We start from the raw sequence: 24,644 nt of genomic DNA, 5'->3' as shown, positions 1-24,644 counted from the left end.
GGTCAGGGAATAGTCACCTCCACAGCAGCATTCTCCATCACCCTAGAGGACTTTCTGCACAGTTCTGGAAAATATGCATGTGGGATGGAGGAACAGAACAGAGCAGATGTAAGGAACAGGCTGATAGCAAGATCAGGGAGGTAAATGCCAACCTCCCACTTTCCCCAGAAGAATTTGGTGAAACCCTCAAAGGAAACCTGCACACTAACTCAGCTGTGTAAGGGCCAGAAATTTCCAAGCCATCACAGAGTATTTATTTATGAACACAGCTTTTGCAATTAGAACTAGGAAGACTGATCAAAAACTATAATAATTGTGGAGATTCGAATTTACCATAAAACAAAAATCTTAAATGACTGCAAGTTTTTCTAACAATAAAACCAAAATCTATTTTTTAAAATCTTAACTGAAAAATAAATCCATCTCCCTATTAAAGAGATCATCATTTTATTTTTCAGACAAAAAAATCACTGATGTTGTTAATGTACTATGCAAGACACTTTGTATTATATAAATTATGTGGTGCCTGGAAATAAACTCCACTTGTGTTGTACAATCTCATGAATAGTTCTTGTTTTTAACAGGACTATAAAGCAAAATTCAGTGATTCTATCCTGGGCACATTATGAGTGAGACTATAAATATGGACAAACATACCTCAGAGCACCATATAAAAGTATTTAAAAATCCTTAAACATGACACACCATTACAAAATTAACTAAGGTCTAGTGTATCCACTCCCATGCGGAGGATCCATGGGAAGAAGGCACAAAGGCCAGGAAACAACTTGGGTTCACCGTGTACAATTTCCGTAGAATCATTTCCTAAAGGTGAGATATTTCAGAGGTGGTGGGAATGGGCAAGAAGCAGACTCCTGGAGACGAGCAAGGAAAGCCACTTCCTAGTCGACAGAGGCAATCACATAGAGCAATTGCTCCTCTGTGCTGTCCCACTGCCTTTACTCGCCACTGGCAGCAAGACTACTTGAGGAGCTGTGTTATCATCAAGTAATAACTCTTTCAGACAGTACTAACACCCACAAGGATTTCCAATGGGTAATTCACTGGGTTAGCTGAAAACTATACCAAGAAGAGTTTCTATCACCAGAATTGCCTTCCTCAAACTCCCCCATCTCTCCATAGCTTCAAGGGAAGGGCTTCCAGGAAATCCCAAGGGGGATTGTATTACGGTGTAGAGCTACATCTTTCCCCTTCCCTACAGCAGTTAGCTTCACAGCACAAAAACAGGTTACATGATTTAGATTTCAGCTAATTCAATAACTTGATTACCTGAACATCTCCAAGAATCTGGTCCAAAATACACTGAACTCAACAGGAGTCCTTCCATTGACTTCAGATCAAGCCTTAAGTGTTTTTAGAATTAGTGTTCACAGATCTTCTGAAATAACTTTTCTTGGTAATATCACTAGAATATTATTAGCTCCTTGGGAGACTGGACGAAATATTTTCAAAGGTAAAGATGAAACCAGTGTAAAAGGAGGAGGTCCAATTCAAACCACATGTACAGCTACTCTGAGTATAATTGTTGCAAACATCCTCCTGACTTCTGAAAGATATTTTTTTCAAAGTACCCCACTGATTAAGAAAAACATAAGCACCACCACTGTAAACTCTCCTATTCTGAAGCAGAGAGAGACTGCAAAGAGGACATCACAGCAACAAAGTCACAGAATGATGGCTCCAAATCTGTTAGGCAGACTTCTCTAGTAAACTTTATTACACTGAGAGGAGGAACATCAATTTACCATTTGGGAACTATATGAAGAGGTTTTTTTTTTTAAATCACTAGTTTAAAAACACACACACACACACACACACACAAACTTTCAGGTAGTCCCATAGTAAATAACCCTGTCCAAACCTTAATGCATACGAAGATACATCAGATGAATGAACCTAATCCTAGGTACTATTCTGCCACTGGATTGCTGTGTTTTAATAAATCATAGAACCTCCGTGCCTCAGTTTCTCCACATATAAGATGATAATACTTACTCACCTTTATAAAGTACTTTTTGATATTTAGCAAAAGCCACTATACTCAAGTGTAAAGCATTATCTGTCCACAACTTTCTCCCTGACAACTTCTCTAGCTACAGAGAGCTCAAGAATGTATACACAACTCACATAAGGACGTCAATTAGTATCAAAATAGCGTGGTTCATAAGTGACTCCTCCGTTTCTGTTTATTTGGTTTAACAGATTTGAAAGGACATGAGTAGGTGAAAATAGATTTTAAAAAACTAAACTTCTTTACATGATATTAATACTACCTTAGATGTAAAATAAATTCTGTTTTAACAATCTGATTTATTTTCTGTGTTTTTATAATGTTTGTTTATACCCTAGCACTTTGCTTGGAAACTAAATTAGTCATTTTCACCTTCTGTGTCCAATGTTGTTGCTGTTTCAGTTCAGAACATTTACAAATGAATGTTTAAAACTTCTCCCCAAAAAATGACTTTTCCCCCCCTCCAAATGTAAGGACATTTCTGTTCCTATTTGGTTTTGTAACCCCCACTTTATTCCCCTCTTTTATTTTAACAAGCAATTTAAATTTAAGGTTTGCAACTACTGATAATATCCCTTTCAAAAAATTCTCTCTCTGAAAAGATGCCAAAATAATGATGTACAAGAATTTTTGCTTTGTAATGCAAATGAGCCAGACCAAATTCTGCTTGCATTTACATCAGTTTAAATTCAGAGTAATTCCTGTGGAATCAATGACGTAACTCCACATTTACATCTGTGTAATGGACAGCAGAATTTGGCTCACAGATATTGCCTTCTTCTTACCAATATGAGTCATGATTTTGACCCCACAGCGGTATGTCACCTCATGCTATTTAAACTATAAACACGAAAAAATTGTCCCAATTACTAGCATATATTTTCACACAGTCCATCTTTTCTATAAAGTAAATGAAACTGGCCTCTAAGATCCACTAGTGAGCCTGGCTACACTATAATACAGTACTTCAACGCCTGTACTTCCTTTAGTTAGTTGTACTGATTTTTTAAAATACTGATCAAAGGGGGTACAGTACACAAGCGGTTATTAGTCAATGCAGAACATTTACACTGTAAATTTTTAAACACCAAAAATTTGCAATAATCAATGGGGAGTCGACGTTGTTTAATTCTGAAGACATTACTGTAGTTTGGTGTGCCTGAATTGGCTCCCATTGAAGCCTATGGGAGTTCTGACCCAGACTTCAATGGGAGCAAAGACAGGCCCCCTAAAGGATTATCAAAAACAATGGTCAGCACACCATGAAGAAGAAATCCTTGTAGCTTTGCCAGAATTACTTCATTCACCATATTCACCATATGGTGCCGTTTTCCTCTGCCCTGTCCCACAGGAAATGATTTTGTACCCTTGACGCTATGATAGCAGTACAGATTGACCTTCCCACCCTGCCACAGCATTCTTTTCACAGCGCTGATGTTCTTGGAGAAAGAGAGGGAGGGAGAGAGAAAGAACTGGACAAGACAAGTTTAAGAGCACAAAACTGAAAAACTAAATTAAAAAACAAGCACAGCTGGTAGTTTAACATTAGAAAACTGTCATGAACATCTACCAGCTCAGATTACTCAACTGTCCGTACTAGAATGGTTAAAATGATGCAAAAACTATTTTACTTTCTCATAAAAAAATTACTGGCCCCATGCAAGTGACCTCGTCTACCTTTGATAGACACACAAATGTTCTGTTACAAGAAATTATTTCCTTAAACTTGGGAGTGGAGGAGAGAACCAAGAAGCTGTACCATACCTCACAAGTGATCCAAGTTGTTAAAGAATTTGTTGATAAAACACAGCTATTCTCATTTATTAAAAGAGAATAGTTTAAATAGCTCTTAGACTAGTTTAAATAGCTCTTAGATACATCTCTACCCCGATATAACGTGGTCCTCGGGAGCCAAAAATATCTGATGGTGTTATAAGTGAAACCGCATTATATCGAACTTGCTTTGGCCTTGAGCATTTCTGTTATTAATAGTCACTTCCCACCCTGACTGACCCCTCAGAACCGCCGACCCATCCAACCCCCACCCCGCTCCATTTCCCCTGTCTGCCCCGCCCCCTATCCACATCCCCGCCCCCTAACAGGCCCCCCCAGGACTCCCACACCCTATTCAACACCCCTGCTCCCTGTCCCCTGACCGCCCCGAGACCCTCTGCCCCTTATCCAACCCTTGGCCCTGGCCCAGGACCCTTAACACACCGCTCAGAGCAGCGTGTCGGAGCCAGATACGCTGATCTGCCGAAGCATGCAGCCCTGCCCCCCAGAACACTGCTTTACCACGTTATATCCAAATTCATGTTATATCGGGTCCTGTTATATCGGGGTAGAGGTGTATTTGATTTTGCTGCAGATGAGCGAGTTAAAAGTGATAGTCTAAACATCTAACAGTCTTACTACTTAAATAACAAGATAATATACAAATAAGTTAGGCAAGTTACACAAAAATCGCATTACAGTTTATGTGATATGAAGTTTTTATGGACAGTTCAGTACTGCAATACTCACAAGTTCTTTGTGCTTTAGAATCTAAGGCATCCTGCTTGAGAGATACCGGAGCAATTTACTCCATAGTTTGCAGCTTATGCAGTAGTTGCAGAAACAGAGGCATTTGTGATTAACATCATGACATCTTTTTTACACTCTTGACAAAACAGACTAACTGGCCAGAACAAGGACATGCGATTTAAAACAACTTTGCACGATTGCCTCTATCTTTCCAATAGTTTTGGATTTAAACCAACTAGTCACTGACTTGGACAGGGTGACAACCATGTGATCAACAGTAGTCAATTCTAAGGATACGTGATTCAGCAATAAGAGGGCAAAACACCCTGGGGCTGTATCTCTCTCTCTCTCTAATGGGGAGGTGAACATAAAGTTCAAAGGATTAATCTCAAGGTATTTCCTGGAAGATGTGTCCGCTCAAGTGGGAATTTTAGGGAGTACAAAATAGATGGAAATATGGTCACCCAGCTCTGTGGCTCCCCAGGAATCTCATAAAGAGGAGACACTGACAAGCACGAGGGCAGGATGGGGCAACACGAAGGTTCAGCATCTCCATGCTTCTATTTGGTCCTTCCCTCTTTTCCCCAGACAGTACAGCTCCAGTATAAAGATGCTGCTCTTGGCTAAATCGGTCAGCTTTACAGTAGGAGTCATGGAAGAAGGGCCAGAGACATGGGCGAGTGCCCAGGGTGCTCTGGTCAGGGGCAGAACAACGTGGTCAAGAGGCTGCAGAAGGCCCGTGCCCACCTGGGGGGCAGGAGGAGGGGATAAAGGGGGCTGTGGGGCAGGAGCCAACTCTGCCACCACTCTACCTGCTGCCGCTCTGCCTGCTGGAGTGGCCACCCATTGCTGGGTGAGTAGTACATAAAAGGGCATCAAAGAAAGTTCACCTAGCGCACCATTTTCCCTAAGGCTGGCCCTGCATGGAAGAGACTTTGCAGTGGTTAATGCTGGCTCAGGCAGAATTAATTCTCAATGGGATATCTATGCAGATATTCATGAGGGAAGCAAGAGATGATGTTACAGAGAGCAGCTGGTCCCCAGCTTCCACCCCCCTCCCAACCTAACACATTACAAGTATATACAGCTAATGTGAACCAGCATCATCATTAATAACACTTTTGACTGTAATTAGGTGCGTCAACCCCAATAGGAAGCAGAATTTTTCTTCATTGTCAGGTTACCAGAATTACTGATGGCCACCAACCAAAAGCCATATCCTTTCAGAAATTACTGAAAAAAAAAATTGGAAAAAGCAATTATTTAAAGTTTTATGCAGACAATGTTATTTCCCCCTCCTGCCCCCATCCCCCCCAAAACCCCTATGTTTCAGAATTAATACTCCCTATCCAGGTGTTTAAACAAGCGTTTCAGCTAAACTAATAAAAGGGAGATTTTTTAGTCATCTCCTCACTCACTTCACAAGAAAAGCTCTACAGCGATTGCCTAAGGCAGTGCATGATCCATACACAGACACAAATCTATCTACTTATGTAGTTAAAATTATTGCAAGACAATGAAAAACAACACAAATGAAAAAAAGTCAACTTCATAACATGGTAACATATACCATACATCGTTGTTTCTTAGCAGCCATGATTTCATATAGGGGATTGTTTGTCTTTTTTAATATCTGAGTCTGAATTTTCATCCCTGACAAGATTTCCATCATTCCTCAGTTTTACAGACAGGTGTAATGCAAGACAGGTGTAATGCAAGAAAGCAGGTAAGGTACCAAATTTTTTTTAAACCCACTAGACAATTTTTAAAGATAGTTTGGCCATTTTTTTTTTCATAAAGAGTTAATAAATAACTTTGGCAGATGCCACTGAAGTTTAAAACAGACCTACTATTTCTCTAGCCAATGGTGGGTTTTCTAGGCATGGGGGAAAAAACAAATGCAGTTTAAAAAAAAAATTTGAAATACAATGCCTAAAATGACAATAAGAAGTGTAGCTAGAATGAAGTTACATTTCTCCATAAACTTCTCTATTTGTGTAAGAAAGCTGCTCCCATAACTTGCCTCTGACAGATCAAATCATGACAAGAACAACAAAAATGTCTTTTGTGTCAGACACTGCTGAGATTATAAAAGAACTCTTTCAAATTATCCCAAGACAGAATGGCATAGTTCATCAAGTGCTTTTCATGGGCTGGGGGAAATAACACAGCTGCTCTAAGTCTGCCAAGACAAGAATCAGTGTCTTTCAATTGAGCTATATCTAAGGCAAACAGGCTAAAAAAAAAATGGTCTTATCTCTACACAACTGCCTTGTGGCACTTTCCATCTGAAATGCTAAAACTCAGATTTTTTGGGTGTGTTCAAGAACTATTTTAGGTAATTACCTTCGGGCTACAGAACACATGAATACATAGACACTTATTTGCAAGAAATATATATTATTGACATGAAATGACCCTTCTTTGGAATTCTATCCATACTTACAAAGTATACCATTTATGGAACAGAGAGTCCAGCTATTCCTATGGGAATCTGAAAACTCTCACTGAGCATTACCTCAGTCAATATGGACATGGCAAAAATTGTGACTCAAAAACTGTACGTAGCCTGGTATAGTTCTCACAATGGCAGAAAAAGCAGCTAAACCAACACTGCACTAGAAAGCTAGAATAAGAATGCCAGTTTCTATTTGTCCCACTTGTTGCCATGAATGTGAATTGGCACAATATTTAAACAGAGCATTTCACTACAAAAGAGAGTGTGGTAAATGGGGAAAGAGCTATAATGAGGGAGAGTTGCAAGTACCATGGGACAGTGGTGTCCCAAAAGTACTAACACTATTATCTGTAACCATTGTGCAACCCAGATCACAAAAGTGTTCTGCCACCACCTTCCTCATTACAATGCAGATTTCTTGAACTAATAGTTTTTTTTAATTACCATTTCTCTCTGGTCTCTAAAAACCTGAACATTTGGATAATGATGTCCACATCGACATACCCTGAAATCAGTTTTGATTTTAATAAGCTCTTGTCATAAATATAAAGGGAAGGGTAAACACCTTTAAAATCCCTCCTGGCCAGAGGAAAAACCCTTTCACCTGTAAAGGGTTAAGAAGCTAGGATAGCCTCGCTGGCACCTGACCAAAATGACCAATGAGGAGACAAGATACTTTCAGAAGCCGGAGGGGGGGAGAAACAAAGGCTCCCTCTGTCTGTATGATGCTTTTGCCGGGAACAGAAAGGAATGGAGTCTTAGAACTTAGTAAGTAATCTAGCTAGATATATGTTAGATTCTGTTTGTTTAAATGGCTGAGAAAATAAGCTGTGCTGAATGGAATGGATATTCCTGTCTGTATGTCTTTTTGTAAGTTAAGGTTTTGCCTAGATGGATTCTCTATGTTTTCAATCTAATTACCCTGTAAGGTATTTACCATCCTGATTTTACACAGGTGATTCTTTTACTTTTTCTTCTATTAAAATTCTTCTTTTAAGAACCGGATTGCTTTTTCATTGTTCTTAAGATCCAAGGGTTTGGGTCTGTGTTCACCTATGCAAATTGGTAAGGATTTTTAACAAGCCTTCCCCAGGAAAGGTGGTGTATGGTTTGGGGAGGATTTTGGGGGAAAGACATTTCCAAGCGGGCTCTTTCCCGTCTGTCTGTCTGTTAGATGCTTGGTGGTGGCGGCAATAAAGTCCAAGGGAAAAAGGAAAATAGTTTGTACCTTGGGGAAGTTTTAACCTAAGATTGTAAAAATAAGTTTAGGAGGTTGTCATGCAGGTCCCCCATCTGTACCCTAGAGTTCACAGTGGGGAAGGAACCTTGACAGCTCTGAAGACATTTCAATCAGTTTTCAGTTCTTAAAACACCAGAATTATGTAGGGAAATATAGAGATTATGCAGCAGCTATTTAGAGATGCTTCCTATCTAACACTAAGAGTTCTCCGAAAGTAGATATGGGATTTTGGAGCAGCGTTTTATGCTCTAGTGTTGATAAGGAAGCTCAGCAGAAGCACCTAGACTTGGCAAGAGACAACCAAAGATTTCAGATTATGAGTTAACCAGCAGAAGTTACTTTTCAAATACCTCTGGAAACACTAAAAAAAATTAAAATGGCAAAACCTGAAGTCAAGAGAGACAAAATGATGGAGCAATATAGCAGCAAATTTATTGGCAATCAGCACAGGAGAGATGGAGACTTGTTCAGTGAGTTATTGGACTCAAAACTGAAAATACCAAGTAGGTGTGCACAGACCCATACAAAAACTGGTATTATTAGTAGTATATTTAGTGAAGTACCAGCTAAAAATAAAAACATAATGGGAGAAGCATTCATAGATTCAGAAATGGCAACATTCTAAATCAGCCTAAGCAGACTGAAGAATTCATTGTTTTGCCTGCACAAAGGACTACAAAAGACTGATCACAATGCTGAGGCATCTCTCCTACATGTTAGGAAACTAACTGTTCCTATCCACTACACACCAAGAGAGACCATCTTCTTAACTTTTACAAAAATGGAACAGATGTTCCCCGGCACATAAGTACATTCTGAAATTCTTATCTATCTTTACATTAGTTATATTTAAAGGCCTCTATCACCATGACATCTAAACAGTGACAATTTTATCACTTTCAAGATATCTGCAATACTTATATATTTGTATAAACATAAGGAGAGCTATGCACTATAATTTAATTCAACAGTGAGTACAGATAGTGTTTTGATGTATAAACGCCATTCAGTATCTCCTGCCACAATTGCCATGTACTTCTCCTTGCAAATAGTGGCAAGAAGATTTAGACATGCCCTGGTTGTGTGGCTCTAAGGAAAGTGCCAAGTCAAAGATGATGACCAGGTTACAAGTCTGAATGACAAGGAGGGAGGTGCTGCTGTCCATGGTGACTGAGAAAGTAGAGAAGGCCTGGGGAGGGGGAAGGGAGGATCAAGAGCTCAGTTTCAGCCATGTTGAGAAGGAGTTGACAGCTGGACATCTATCAGAAATCAGGAGTACAGGCTGAGATTTTGGTTTGGATGGAAGAGTGCACAGGTATATCTGTGAGCTATCAGCCTACAGATGATAGCTTAAGCTAGGTTTATGAATGAAATTACCTACAGTGTATGTAGCGGGCATTGAGAAGGGGCCAAGAATGAAGCCATGTGCCCCCCCCCCAAAGTTTGAGCAAGGAAGAGGAGGACCCACTGAATGAATCACTAAAGAAGCAATCAGAGAGGCAGGAGAATAACCAATAGTTAGAAGACAGAGTCACACAGCCTGTGGGAAGGCAGAATTTCAAAATGAAGAACGTAGCTGACTGTGCCAAAGGTAACTTAGAGGTCAAGGAGGACAAGCATGAACTACTGGTTCTGAGCTTTGGCAAGGAAGGTGTTATGAGAGAGTTTGGTGAGAGTCATTTCAGTGGAGTGTAACGTGAGGAAGCCTGGCTGGAAAGGATCTAAGATGGAGCTGGAGGAAAGGAACTTGATACAGCAACTGCAGACAGCATGCTCAATGAGCTTAGAGATGAAGAAGGGGAGAGAATGGGGCAACAGCTGGAGAAGCAAGTGATGTCAAAGATGGTTTTTGTTTTCATAAAGACTTAAACATGCTTGTATTATGAAGAGAATGAACAAAAGAAGAGGGACACATTACGGAGAGAGGTGAGGGATGAGGTAAGAGTGGGGCAAGCAAGATCAGATGATTGAATGGGGTTGCTGATACATATGGGTTATAAGAAAGCTTAGCCTCAGTGACTGGGGAGGAGGTGGTGATGGTAGTAATGGTGGGGAGAGGCCCTTTCAATGGGGATTTTAACGTTATACCAAAAATACTAGAGAAACTGCTGTTGACCAGGTCCAGTAACGAAAGTGTACTTCTCAGATTCTGATCTAACAAGACACTGATTCTAATCAAGGCCTCAAACTACTTAGAATTTCACAGGAAAAAGAAAACAATAAATCAGGAGCACTTTAAGCATAACCACTACTATAGACAAAATTTGAAATTGAAAATAAGAAACAAAAATGGTTGCACAACATTTTTCAAACACTTAATATTTCTTCAGCAATTTAACATGTCCTCCTCTCTCAACAACCAGTAATACGTTATGTGAACAGTTGCCATAAAATTCTAGTAATAAAACTATAATCAAATTACAGCTGAAATGCAAAAGTTACTATTTCATGTAAGGTTTTAGTTTCAATATGACCTAAAAAAAATAGTTTGATATAAGTAGGGCTGCAATTCAAAACCTTTTAAATAGGTGCTAAGAGTTGCGGAGTACTATGTACCTTCTACCTATCAAAAAGTTAATCCTCGAGAATAAAAGAGGTCTAACTAAGTTGTGTAACAAACTAACTTAAATGAAACTGTAAATCTGGATACGGATAAGGAAGATTTATGAAACAAAGTCTTAAGAGTCTGGGTGCAACTCATGTGGATTTTATCCATGGTAACTGCTAGTAAACCTTGTTAGACTGTATTACTAGGAATAAAGTAAACTGACCTGTCTGAATAGAGGGTTTTTGCACCTATTAAGCCTAATGTCATCTTTAAACTAGTTGAAATAAAAATCCTGCAGTGAGCAAAAAGTGTCACATGACTAAATCAGTTGCAGTTTTTAAAACTTTTTGTCCCCATCAGTAACATTCCCAAGCTCAATTAGGATTTTAAGAAAACAAGTATGTGGAGGTAACTTGGCCAAGAAAGGAACAAAATATTCCGTATGTTCAGCCAGAAAAAGGAACTCTGTTTAAACTAATGTAAATAATATACTCATGGAAGTTTTTCCCCAAAAAAGACAAAACCAAGGCAGTGTTCTAACATTACAATCTTCAGAATACCATATAAGATTTCTAACCCACAGTCTCAAATACCTACTCTACCCAGCACTGAAATAGTCCATTCACTATCTACGTTTTGCTGCTTGGCAACAGCAACTAATTATTTCTGGTTTCAGAGTAGCAGCCATGTTAGTCTGTATTCCCAAAAAGAAAAGGAGTACTTGGTGCCACAAGTACTCCTTTTCTTTTTAATTATTTCTGGATGTTTCCTATACAGATTGATCATAGTTATGGCAAAATAGATAACTGCTGTTTTTAAATATAATTCAGGATGTTAGAATATTGGCTAATACTATGAAAAGAACTAGCCTCAAGGTCAGGGGTGGCCAACCTGCGCCTGAGAAGGAGCCGGAATTTACCTATGTACATTGCCAAAGAGCCACAGTAATACCTCAGCAGCCGCTCCCCCCCCCCCCCCCCGGCTCCGGTATGAAACTGTAGAAAAACCTGAGTGTCTCTGGATTAAGTTTAGATGCGTGAGCAACAACGGTGATGTCATGGTGGGAGTCTGCTATAGACCACCGGACCAGGGGGATGAGGTGGACAAGGCTTTCTTCCAGCAACTAACGGAAGTTACTAGATCGCAGGCCCTTGTTCTCATGGGAGACTTCAATCACCCGGATATCTGCTGGGAGAGCAATACAGCGGTGCACAGACAGTCCAGGAAGTATAGGGGACAATTTCCTGGTGCAAGTGCTGGAGAAACCAACTAGGGGCAGAGCTCCTCTTGACCTGATGCTCACAAACTGGGAAGAATTAGTAAGGGAAGCAAAAGTGGATGGAAACCTGGGAGGCAGTGACCATGAGATGGTCGAGTTCAGGATCCTGACACAGGGAAGAAAGGAGAGCAGCAGAATACAGACCCTGCACTTCAGAAAAGCAGACTTTGACAACCTCAGGGATCTGATGGGCAGGATCCCCGGGAGAATAACATGAGGGGGACAGCTGGCTGTATTTTAAAGAATCCTTATTGAGGTTACAGGGACAAACCATCCCGATGTGTAGAAAGAATAGTAAATATGGCAGGCGACCAGCTTGGCTTAACAGTGAAATCCTTGCTGATCTTAAACACAAAAAAGAAGCTTACAAGAAGTGAAAGACTGGACAAATGACCAGGGAAGAGTACAAAAACATTGCTCGGGCATGCAGGAGTGAAATCAGGAAGGCCAAATCACACCTGGAGGTGCAGCTAGCAAGAGATGTTAAAAGTAACAAGAAGGGTTTCTTCAGGTATGTTAGCAACAAGAAGAAAGTCAAGGAAAGTGTGGGCCCCTTACTGAATGATGGAGGCAACCTAGTAACAGAGGATGTGGAAAAAGCTAATGTACTCAATGCTTTTTTTGCCTCCGTCTTCACGAACCAGGTCAGCTCCCATACTGTGCTGCCCAGTGCAGCAGTCTGGGGAGGAGGTGACCAGCCCTCTGCGAAGAAAGAAGTGGTTCAGGACTATTTAGAAAAGCTGGATGAGCACAAGTCCATGGGGCCGGATGCGCTGCATCCGGGAGTGCTAAAGGAGTTAGCGCATATGATTGCAGAGCCATTGGCCATTATCTTTAAAAACTCATGGCGATCGGGGGAGGTTCCGGACGACTGGAAAAAGGCTAATGTAGTGCCCATCTTTTAAAAAGGGAAGGAGGAGGATCCGGGGAACTACAGGCCAGTCAGCCTCACCTCAGTCCCTGGAAAAATCATGGAGCAGGTCCTCAAAGATTCAATTCTGAAGCACTTAGAGGAGAGGAAAGTGATCAGGAACAGTCAGCATGGATTCACCAAGGGCAAGTCATGCCTGACTAATCTAATTGCCTTCTATGACGAGATAACTGGTTCTGTGGATGAGGGGAAAGCAGTGGATGTGTTGTTCCTTGACTTTAGCAAAGCTTTTGACACTGTCTCCCACAGTATTCTTGCCAGCAAGTTAAAAAAGTATGGGCTGGATGAATGGAATATAAAGGAGGATAGAAGGTTGGCTAGATTGTCGGGCTCAACGGGTAGCGATCAATGGCTCCATGTCTAGTTGGCAGCCGGTATCAAGTGGAGTGCCCCAAGGGTTGGTCCTGGGGCCAGTTTTGTTCAATATCTTCATTAATGATCTGGAGGATGGCGTGGATTGCACCCTCAGCAAGTTTGCAGATGACACTAAACTGGGAGGAGAGGTAGATACATTGGAGGGTAGGGATAGGATACAAAGGGACCTAGACAAATTGGAGGATTGGGCCAAAAGAAATCTGATAAGGTTCAACAAGGACAAGTGCAGAGTCCTGCACTTAGGACGGAAGAATCCCATGCACCACTACAGACTAGGGACCGAATGGCTAGGCAGCAGTTCTGCAGAAAAGGACCTAGGGGTTACAGTGGACGAGAAGCTGGATATGAGTCAACAGTGTGCCCTTGTTGCCAAGAAGGCCAATAGCATTTTGGGATGTATAAGTAAGGGCATTGCCAGCAGATCAAGGGACGTGATCGTTCCCCTCTATTCGACGTTGGTGAGGCCTCATCTGGAGTACTGTGTCCAGTTTTGGGCCCCACACTACAAGAAGGATGAGGGAAAATTGGAAAACATCCAGCGGAGGGCAACAAAAATGATTAGGGGACTGGAACACATGAGTTATGAGGAGAGGCTGAGGGAACTGGGATTGTTTCGTCTGCGGAAGAGAAGAATGAGGGGGGATTTGATAGCTGCTTTCAACTACCTGAAAGGGGGTTCCAAAGAGGATGGATCTAGACTGTTCTCAGTGGTAGCAGACGACAGAATGAGGAGTAAAGGTCTCAAATTGCAGTGGGGGAGGTTTAGGTTGGATATTAGGAAAAACTTTTTCACTAGGAAGGTGGTGAAACACTGGAATGTGTTACCTAGGGAGGTGGTGGAATCTCCTTCCTCAGAAGTTTTTACATTCAGGCTTGACAAAGCCCTGTCTGGGATGTTTAGTTGGGGATTGGTCCTGCTTTGAGCAGGGGGTTGGACTAGATGACCTCCTGAGGTCCCTTCCAACCTGATATTCTATGATCAGCTGCCCCCCACCTATCAGCAGCCCTGATGATCAGCACCTCCCACTCCCTCCCCATGTGGCATGCAGGAGGCTCTGGGAGGGAGGGGGAGGAGCGAGGGAGTGGCAGGCTCAGGGAAGGGGACAGGAAGGAGCAGGGGCTGTGGCAGAGTAGGGTTGAGCAGTGAGCACCGTCCCCCAGCACACTGAAAAGTTGGCACCTGTATCTCCAGCCCCGGAGTTGGTGCCTATGCAAGGAGCCGCATATTAACTTCTGAAGAGCCGCATGCAGCTCTGAAGCCACAGGTTGGCCACCCCTGCTCAAGGTAAACATTAATGTATAGATCATCCTCTAAAAAACAAGCACAGCCATACAGTAATTATAGAAGTAATAATAAAACAAAGGGATAAGAAATTGATCGCAGAACACAAGCTTTCGTGACCTAAAGCAATTAGCATAAGTATAAGGCCTTACAGCCTGAGTAAGAGTAGTTGCTCAATACACTGGCATAAGTAAGCAAACAAACAGTGACCTAAAGTTACAAGATGGCACAAGACTTTGTTTATTGTTTTGTAACACTCAAGTGTTGCAAGAAGGCAACATGTACCAGTTTTAAGAGTATTTTTTGGAGGAAACATTAGCAAATGCTGAATCGCAGGTAACCATAGTAGTACAACTGATATATATGTTCATGAGTTTATCTTCATTACTATACTAACCTACAGGATAACATTATGTGAGTGAGCAAGTTAAAATATGGTAAAGGAGAGATGAGCTATGCATACATATGCCTGTGAACCATCAAGGTCTATAAAACATCCTGGTCTCAGGTACAGCCATTGGGAGTTCTTCATCGGCGTGCCCGACTATTATCTGTCTCAACTTTTAGAACTCTTCCCAAGAATAGAGTGAGTATATACCTATAATGGTACTGGCTGTATTAACAGTGTTGTATTACATCACTTTACTTGTCTGGATTTGTTTACTTATTGGACTAATCGTTTTAATAATAAAAATTTTACAATTACAGAAGATTTTCCCTGAGTGTGAGTATTATTGTCACTGTCATGCCCCCCTGGGGTTCCCAAAGCAGTAATACTGATAATGCTGGGCCTAATCTTAGGTCAAGAACCTACTAAATTTCAGAGTGTTACTTGGGGATTCTAAATCAATAAAATCAATCAATAGATCAGGCAAGACAAGGGAGAGGGGTAATTTGCAAAAGGGCCTCCATCCATTTTGTGCTTGGAGTTTTGCACCTCCATCTGAATAGCAGTAGCAAGTTTGAACAGCTGCACCTATAACTACCCAACCGTGGGTGGAAATCAAGTGGCTAGAAGTGAAGCTACTCATTTTTGCAGCTGCAGTTCATATTACAGGAGACAATATGTGAGTGCAAATTGTATCTGCAAACAAGAAAGAGGCAGGGCCTCTCAGTCTGCTGAAAAACATAGCCCAAATTATTTAATATATTGAGCTAAATAAACTCATTAACCTTATAGCACTATATCTTTGTGAATTATTTATGTACCATAGGATATAAAAGATGTAGTTTAGTATAATTTATATTTATTTATATTTAGTGTGTGGCGGGAGGGGAGAAGAGTTTAATTTTGATACATATACTGCATTGTAAATTAAACTGCACCTACCTCACACTGAGCTTATGGATTTGTACAGAGATCTTTAAACAGTCCAAGCAGAATATTTAAAAATCAAATCATGATTTTATACCACAAATAAAATAACGTATTAACACTTTAGCCTGAAAAATGTTTTATCCTGATTAGTTTATTAATCATGGCATGAGATTATGCCACAGTTAACATAATATCTCAGATAATTATATTTCTCCTTTCATTTCTGTTAAACTAAAGCATGCTAAGAATTTCCATATGGAATAAAAGAATTTCTAATTCCTGAAGATGATGTGCTAAATGTTAGTGTGCTGTTCTCATTCATCAAACAGCACTGTACTCCTTTCAAAATCAAATAAAAAACAATCTACACTCCCAAACTACACAAAAGCGCCAAAAAGAGCCCAATGGTGCAGCCCATGAATAGCTGCAAATGCAGCTGACCTGCTCATAAATTCTGATGGATTTTTTAAACAAATACAATAGTCTAAAAATTAAAGTCTTGGGATACCTTGAGTTTGAATATTTAAGAAACTGACTGACAGCTCAGTGGGTTAATACATTACTCTTTGGCAGATTGACTTAAAATCCTAAACTAAGTAAAATGGAGTTTGGTAGTCTCACAGTTCATTTGACCACACAGTAATTATTGCCTTGTTTACCATAATTGGTAATCAAGACAGAAAAAGGTGTGCTAAAATCTTACATGGTTTATAATATGATGGCTCAAGCTGCTATTATTGTTCTCACTTTCATGTACACTAAATTCACTTATACTTTATACAAAATAATTTGGTATAGAAATTCACAAATTACTCTGATAAAAGATACAACTGCAAGACAGAAACCTCTATTTGGCAATACAAGAGACATTTGAAATTCCAAATGTATAACAAATACAATTGAACCTTAATAATTCATATGAATGACAGGTGAGGGGACCCATTAGGAATTATGCTCCAGAAATTTGTGAATTAAGCTCCAATCCTGCAAGGGCTACACACACATAGCCCCCATACTCAGCCCCTACCCCCCAGTCAATGTAACTACTCACGATTAACTACCTGTTTAACTATCTTGCTGAACTGAAGCCTTAGCTCTTCTTAGCTAATCCTGCTCTCACTGAAGCTAATAGCAATATTTTTAATAATTTCAATTAGACTAAAGACTAGGTCCTAAATGAATAAAACATACACACACCAGGACAATTCCTGAGAGAATGTAATTTATTTTGAAAAGTATAATTTATTTTTAATTATTTCTAATACCTTATATACTACCAATTATATTGGAGAATATTTTAGAAAAACAATGAACTCTTTCAGTAACAGAAGACTTAACTAAAACGCTCAGCTAGTCTGTGTTTGCAGAGAAGTGCGGTCTGACTAAGGGGTTTGTTTGGTTTATGTTGTTGTGGGGTTTTTTTGTTTGAATTATCAGGTTTGCTTATACATACAAGCACAAACATGACTAAACTGTACCTGACAACTCCTGTTATTTTTGCCATGACCTACAAAGGATTGAACAACTGATATGAGACACAGAGAGTAGGTTTGTTTGTTTTTTAAAAGACAAATGATCTAAAAAACTAAAACAAAAAACAAACCATTAATTCTCTCATACTTCTATGTGCATTTATGTTAAACTATTCAGAAATTTAAACCTTTAAAATTGTCTTAGCAAACAGTTGTAAATTACAGAACTGTTATTTTTACAGGACTAAAAAATAAAGATACATGTCCCTCTTCCAGTCTCAATGGCAACAGTTACACTCTAAAAACTGGGCTGCCATCATCAAAGATGCTGATGCACACATAAAAAACCCATAACTGTTTCATGCCATTAAAAATAAAGTGAGGAAAATAAACTTCACCTATCAGAAACAGAAAAAAAATGGTAGTGAAAGTCATTTTATATTTCTAATACAAGTTAGAGATGAAAGAGTTTTACACACAGTCATCTACTTCATTCCTCTGTTAGTGCTTTTTTCCCCTCCTCCTGTATATTTTGGAAGGCTTTCTTTGATCTAGATTTAAAGTTTCCTAAGCAATGTGACTCTCTTCACTTTTCTTGAGACTATTCGAAATCAATCTCACTATAAGAAAGTATTTAAAAAGTGAAGAGCAAAAAAAATTTATAAACCTGATTTTTTTTTTTTTTAAATAAACACCTCCTCTTTACTACTATTTTTCTTCTTATAATCCCCTGCATCCTGGCCTGCACCTCCCAGGCTTGTAAGCATCAATGAAAACCATTGCCGTTATAGAAAAGAAAAACAACATGCCTGGCATTCTCAATCTCTCCTACTGGCAGTCTCCAGTTGCTGCAACTAGAGAATCTCTCTATTCTGAACCAGAAATACAATTGACCATCAAAACTAAAACCAGTTTGCACACACAGTACACAGAGTGGGACCAAGTCTGGCTATATCATTTATTTCCAAGATTCATGCTCATTAACTCTCAGAACTCATTCACACTGACTGTTTCCATCAATGAGTTACGTAATGTATTTATTACTTGACAGAAATAAATGATGAATATATAATCAAGCCATATTACATTGTATGTCATATCATTGATAAAATATGAATACATGGGGAAAAGAAGTTTTATTTTAAGTCTAACCTAGGATTTAAAACAAAAACAGATTCTTAAATCACAAAATAATTAGCCTGATACTTCAGGTTCTTCTAATGTCTCTTACCATGATGAAAAAAGGATGGAAAGCTAAACAAAACACATGCTTGTTACACTGAAATTAGCTTCCCCTCCCCAAGTTTAGCAAGTTACATTCACCACAGCAATTCAAAAATAAAAGCTGAAAAACCTGGTTAAGATGTCCATCATTACTACGTTGCTTCACTTTATAAGTAATCATAGTATTGAATAAGAACAGATAACACAACATTCTTAACTAAATATAGCTGTAGTAATACTGCTATTGCTAAGGTTATGTCAACTTTTCCATTCTAAACCTCCTCCTAACCCTCTTCCAAGAGTTTATAACTCCACTATAAATATTCATCCTGGCATGAAATTTAACATACAAAGACTTGTTCCTGAAGCAATTTTTTTAAACCCAAAATCCCAACTCTTCTCCCGACCCTCTCCAGAAAAACAAAAATCTATTCACATGTTTTTAACTTACAGGAGTGCATAAAAACTGGAAGTTCACTGACTATTCCCCCCCACACACACACACACACTGTAACTTAGTATACTAAGATTTTTTTAAATGAAATTTGAAAGACATTATTGAAATCTTGAAACATGACGGTACAACTTGGAGGAGGCTTTTTACTCTTTTTTTTTTTTAAAATATTCATAGCTTGTGCTCAATAATAGGCTAAAAATATACAAAGCTTTGATTCTGCAATACACATGCGCTTAACTTTATAATCATGAGTAGCCCCACTAATTTTGATGGGACAAGTCACAGGGCCATAGGTCCCAATCTTGCAAAATGCTCTTTGCCAATAGATTTCTGCACCCACTTCCAATAGAAGCAGGATCTGGCCCCTAATCAATTTTAGTCCACTGATGAAAAACAGATTGAAATGCTTTGCATTTGTTTAAGACTTTTCATCTGAGTAGCTCTAAGTGATTTACAAACTGTAGCTCTCTCAACTCCCCAGGAGAAAAGTAGATATTATATTCCCCATCCACAAAATGGGGAAGCTGAGACAGAGATGTGAAATGACTTGCACGTGTCACTGACAGAGCCAGAAGGAGAATGAGATTTCCTGGCTGCCAGCCCTATGCTCAGACCACTATCTCAATGGTGCCTCTGACATTAAATACATTTGTAACTGCCCCCACCTCCACCCACTATCACTGTCCCTTTTCTGAACTGATAAGTGTGTGAGTGTGACTACCTTACAAAAAAAGAAGCAGGTAACTCTTTATTACACACTCTAATACCTAAATATAATGAGACATCTCAACAACAACCCAACCCTGCAAACCCTTACTCATGTGAGTAATTAGTGAAGTTAGTGGGAATACTTGCTTGAGAAAGCACTACTCACATGCGTATGGGTTTTCAGGGTAAGGGCCTCATTCGATAAGTCACCTCCCTTGTGCCTCAGTATCAGAGGACACTGTTGCAACTTTTCATTCTTAACCAACCCTTGACAAACCTATTTGAAATTTACAAGTTAAAAATCAGAATGGCAAGTGCTATGGCAGACCCTTGCCTATAAACAATGTAGAAATTCACCCTCAAGTGGAGAGAGTCTTTGGTGTGGAGCTCTTGCAAGAGGAGGAGAAAAGAGTGGTAAAGCAGAAAATAGTTCCAGAAACCAGGCATACAAGAGCGTTTATTGCAGTCTTTCCAAAATAGCATTTGATTTGTTTTTGCACTATTAAAAGTAATCTAGTAGATCCCTCACAAACAATGTAAAAATCTGCAATCACTGTCAGAATCTTACGATGACAGAGTCAGATGTCAAGTGACTATCACTGCATGATGTAAGTACCAGCAATCAATGTGGAAAGTTCTAAAAACTCCATTATCCCGCTCCCATTGATATCTTTAACCTATTTACAGGATATCAACTTGCCAAACCAATGAACCCTTGTTAGCACAATAAATTCTCCAATGTAAGACTTCTTTGGAGCCATTAAATTTTAAAAAACATTCCCTGTCAGAGAATATGGCAAACATCTGTCACAGTACTAATTTTAGAGCATGAATTCTTAAAGTATTAAAAAATTACCTTTTCAGCTTGTCAAAATGTGTTAAATTCTGCTATTCAGGTTAATAAAAGCACAAGACAAATATAATTATGAAGAGTTCAAGAATTTCAATTATTGAGTCAGATATTCTTTCCATGTCAGTATGAATATAGGAAAGAGCACACAAATAAAATTAGCAAACAGTGCAGAACTGCTTAGTATGTTTTGATAACTGACCCAACAATAATCTTCCTTCAATGACTTCATTATGAAGACTCCAGCTAGCTGTTTAACATATATAATGCTAATTATGAAGATTGGAAAGGTGTTCTTAAAGACAGCAGTCTGCTTATGTACATTTTGTGAAATATAGATGATAAAGATTTTATATTCAATTTAAAAGTACAGCATGACTTTGAAGCTTGAAGGTCACATACAGTAACTGTCCTCATCAGGATTCTTATGTGAGACTGTATCTTCTGTGCTACATCTATATTTAGAAGAAGGAAAAAACAGGACAACCTGCCCTATCATGAATTCAGGAAAGTTCAGCCACTAATTATCATCATTAATCTATTTCATTAAAAATTCTAAGCAGTCTATTATTGTGCTAAATCTCAAAATAGCAAGAAAAAAAGAAGACAAGTTGACTCTGGACTCTGCTTTCCAACTTTATTTTCCCTACCAGAAACCAAGCATTATATTCAGGTCAGCAATGACCTTAGGTAACAGATGACATATTTTCTCTATTTTAACAAACATTTCAAATGCATACATCATTTAAGAAGGTTGGCTTTTTCCACCCCTCTCTCCTATCAATGCTTTTTACTTTAATAGACCATAAATTTGATTGCACAGAAAAGTTACAGAACTGTGCACTTGTCTTTTTTCCTATCAGGGGATCTACCCAGCATCATCCTAAAAAGCTTCAAATGCAAAAAATTACATTAGGTGGCCTAAAACAAAAAAAACTCCACATGCCAGAAGCCGGTGGTGTCAAAAGATGAATTCTCATCTTTAGTGAAAACTTCACCTGTGATAACTGATGTGAAATTATTGTAATAAATACGATTAAAAAACTGTAAAGTACAGATATTATAAGACTCTTGAATAAAACATGGGCTATAAACAGACCCCAACTATACATGTATAACATAGTGACACACTACAAAGCACATGTGAACATGTAAAGGATGCAAACAAAGTAAGTATGTTCAGACTTACCCCATTCTAGATACTCAAGAATATTCTTCTCTCTCCTCAGGGGGGAATTATTACATTCATCATAAAGGCAGATGAGTATATCCAGCAAGGTTTCCACACTGAAGCACTGCCCATTAGTCCGAGTTGGCCCATCCAAAATAAACTGTTCCAACTGCCTCAAACGCACCTCTCCAGACATGGTTGTTTCAGTTTGTACTGGGGTTTCTTTTTTAATTATTATTATTTTTAAAAAAAAAAAACTTTTAAATGGATTGTTAAAAAAGAAAATCAACAACGTATGTTTTTAAAACAAATGTCAATGTAGCAAAGGTGGTGCTGAATTTACAATCCACCTCAGTGTTCCTAGTCTGAAAACTGAATCTCGGTCAGTTTCACTAATATACACACACATATACAGTATATACACATTTGACTGAAAAAAGAGTTATCCTAAAAAAAATATTTTAATACTTTTAAAAAGAAAGAAAAAATATATTGTCACTCTTGACATTTAAATAATAATAATTAAAATGAAATTCAACCAAGACTGACACCAATTTTATCATATATAGAGCAATAGATATATTTATATATTTAAAAAGGTCTTCATTCAAAATTCAAATCATGCAACATAATCCTGAAAAGAATCCCACTGCATCACTAAAGTGTAAAAGCCCCATTCAGTTTGCATCAGCAATTCACTTCCCAGGAAGGAGCAGCAGAAGGAAAAATATATAAAAGGAAGAAGAAAATTAAATGCATAGAGGAGGGGAGGGAAAGGGCTACAAAATACCCACCACCTCCACCTCCTCCTCCAGCACCACTCGGTAAATGCATCAGTGGCAATTTCTTCAGAAGGGTGGGGGGAACAGGTCGCTGGAAGCAGCCCCTCCTCAGGGCTCAGCCAAGTCCTGTCTGAGGAAGGCTTTTCCTTTCTCCTCCTCCTCCTCAAGGAGTCTCCTTTTAAGGCTTTTCAGTGATCCCCAAAAATAAAAGGCTTCATCCCCCCACCTTCTTCTCTGCTGTGTGTGGAGTGGGGCGCTAACCAGCCCCCGAAATACCAGCACCACCCAGGGAAGGTGGGGGGCAGGCTAATAACCCTGTCAAATCCTTCCCATGTCTGTGCGTGTCCTCCTGCCGGGTGTCTGCCCGGGGAGCGGGGTGCCCCCCCTCCTGCTGGAGGAGATTAGAAGACACTGGACATGTAAGGCCCCCAGGTGCTGGGAAGTGCTGCTGCCGGTGTTTTCAATCCAGGGGATGGAGAGATGCTGCCCCGGCTTCGCCCCACCGGGCTAAGGGCATCTTCCTCCGGCGGGGGGCAGGGAGGGCTCACAGCCTGCGCCCCGCTTTCCGCTCCGCCGGCTCCTGCTCCTCCACACGCCCCCCCCCTTCGCCGGCCCGGCTCCCGGGTCTCCCCCTCACTCACACCCACAGGCGGCGGCGGCCGCTCCTGCTGCTGCTGGGCTCTCAGGATCCAACATGGCGGCCTCCCCAGCCCTAGCGGACGGAGCAGCCGCGGCGCACAGCTGCAGAGAGCGGCGCTGAGCCTGGGAGCTGCTGCTCCTGATGGGATTCAGGGCGGGGGGAGCCGTTGCTGCAGCAGGGAATGCAGGGATACAGGCGGACTGAGGGAGGGGGGTAGGAAGAGGAGGAGGAGGAGGAGGGGAGACCAGGCTGCAACGCCCCGAGGGCTACTGCAGGAGCTGCGAGCTCCTGGAAGTCGCTCCTTAGTGGAGCTGGATGGCTTCCCTCGCTCACCCCCGCATCATGGAGCCCCCCTTGCTGCTGTGCCACTTCTTTCCCATACCCCGTCCTCTTAGTCCCCCCCCTCTCCAAAAAAAAAAAAAAAGAAGCGGTGGGCGTGGGACCCACCTAGCCCCAGCTGCGCCACTGGCTCCCTAACTTCTCTCCCCATGGTCCCTGCCCTTTGCTGCTACCTGGGCTCTTTCATTGTCCTCTTGGTGGCAGTTTTGTCATTTCTCTAATTACGCCCTTCCTCCAAAAAATAAAGAAAGGATGCCCTGTTTCAGCTGAGGGGCCAGAGGGCAGTGTGAGGCATGCTACTTGTCTAACTAGAAGCCGTGCCTCGTTATTAGAAATGCTTCAGGTGCTAATACTAACCCTGTTACATTCAAAAATCTTCAGATTTAGTCTCTTAACATATACCTGATCATTCATGGTGAGAACATCTACATGTATACACAACACCTTCCACCCCAAAGGATCACACAGTGCAATGCAAGCTAATACGCACCAGGGATCACTTTCCTCAGCACTGAAATTCAGCCATCTCTGGGGTGGAAAATGGCAGCTGTTTAATAGCACATGGCAATGCCATTCAGTGTAAAGATGCCATGTGAAGAATGCAATATCTAATTGAACCTCCAAGGGCGGGAGGGTTAAATAAATGTCATCTCCAAGAAACATTAGAGCTTAAACTAACCACCTTACCACCAGAAGTCAGAAGAGCAAGGAAAAGAAAACACGGTTGGGGTTTAGACCCATCCAGCAAAGGCTTAGCAGAAAAGGTGAACTTGTACTATTCTCTGAAGGCTAACTAAGTAGCTCTGTTGGAATTCCAGAGGTAAGGTCCCTCCAGTGACAATGCCCTTCCTCCTATCTTTGGGTCTGCATGTCTGGGGTTGGACTGTCAGCAAAAGTGCTTCAGCTGGTCTCGGTCACAACTATGGTCAATACAATACTGGCATTTTCTACCTTAGCCTTCCTACCGGGTAACATAAAACACTAAGGGTTTTATTTGTACCAGTATGTGCAAAAG

At 40.3% G+C, this 24,644-nt stretch overlaps 1 protein-coding gene across 7 annotated transcripts in view; it reads right to left on the bottom strand.

The window, feature by feature from the left end:
• Nucleotides 1-23,433, bottom strand: part of CDC42BPA (CDC42 binding protein kinase alpha) — a 327,653-nt gene extending 304,220 nt beyond the window's left edge. For 6 of the 7 annotated variants that reach the window (XM_048843360.2, XM_048843359.2, XM_048843361.2 and 3 more), the window contains exon 1: nucleotides 21,887-22,090. In XM_048843360.2, the coding sequence (XP_048699317.1) occupies nucleotides 21,887-22,064 (178 nt within the window). In that variant the 5' untranslated portion in view covers nucleotides 22,065-22,090. Of the gene's footprint in view, nucleotides 1-21,886 lie in introns of all 7 variants that reach the window. The other variant, XM_048843358.2, reaches the window with a different exon arrangement.
• Between the last annotated feature and the right edge of the window lie 1,211 nt (nucleotides 23,434-24,644).

This window comes from Caretta caretta, chromosome 3 (genome assembly GCF_965140235.1).
Source record: "Caretta caretta isolate rCarCar2 chromosome 3, rCarCar1.hap1, whole genome shotgun sequence".
NCBI classification, from domain to species: domain Eukaryota; kingdom Metazoa; phylum Chordata; order Testudines; family Cheloniidae; genus Caretta; species Caretta caretta.
This window is presented reverse-complemented; position numbering and strand designations above follow the sequence as displayed.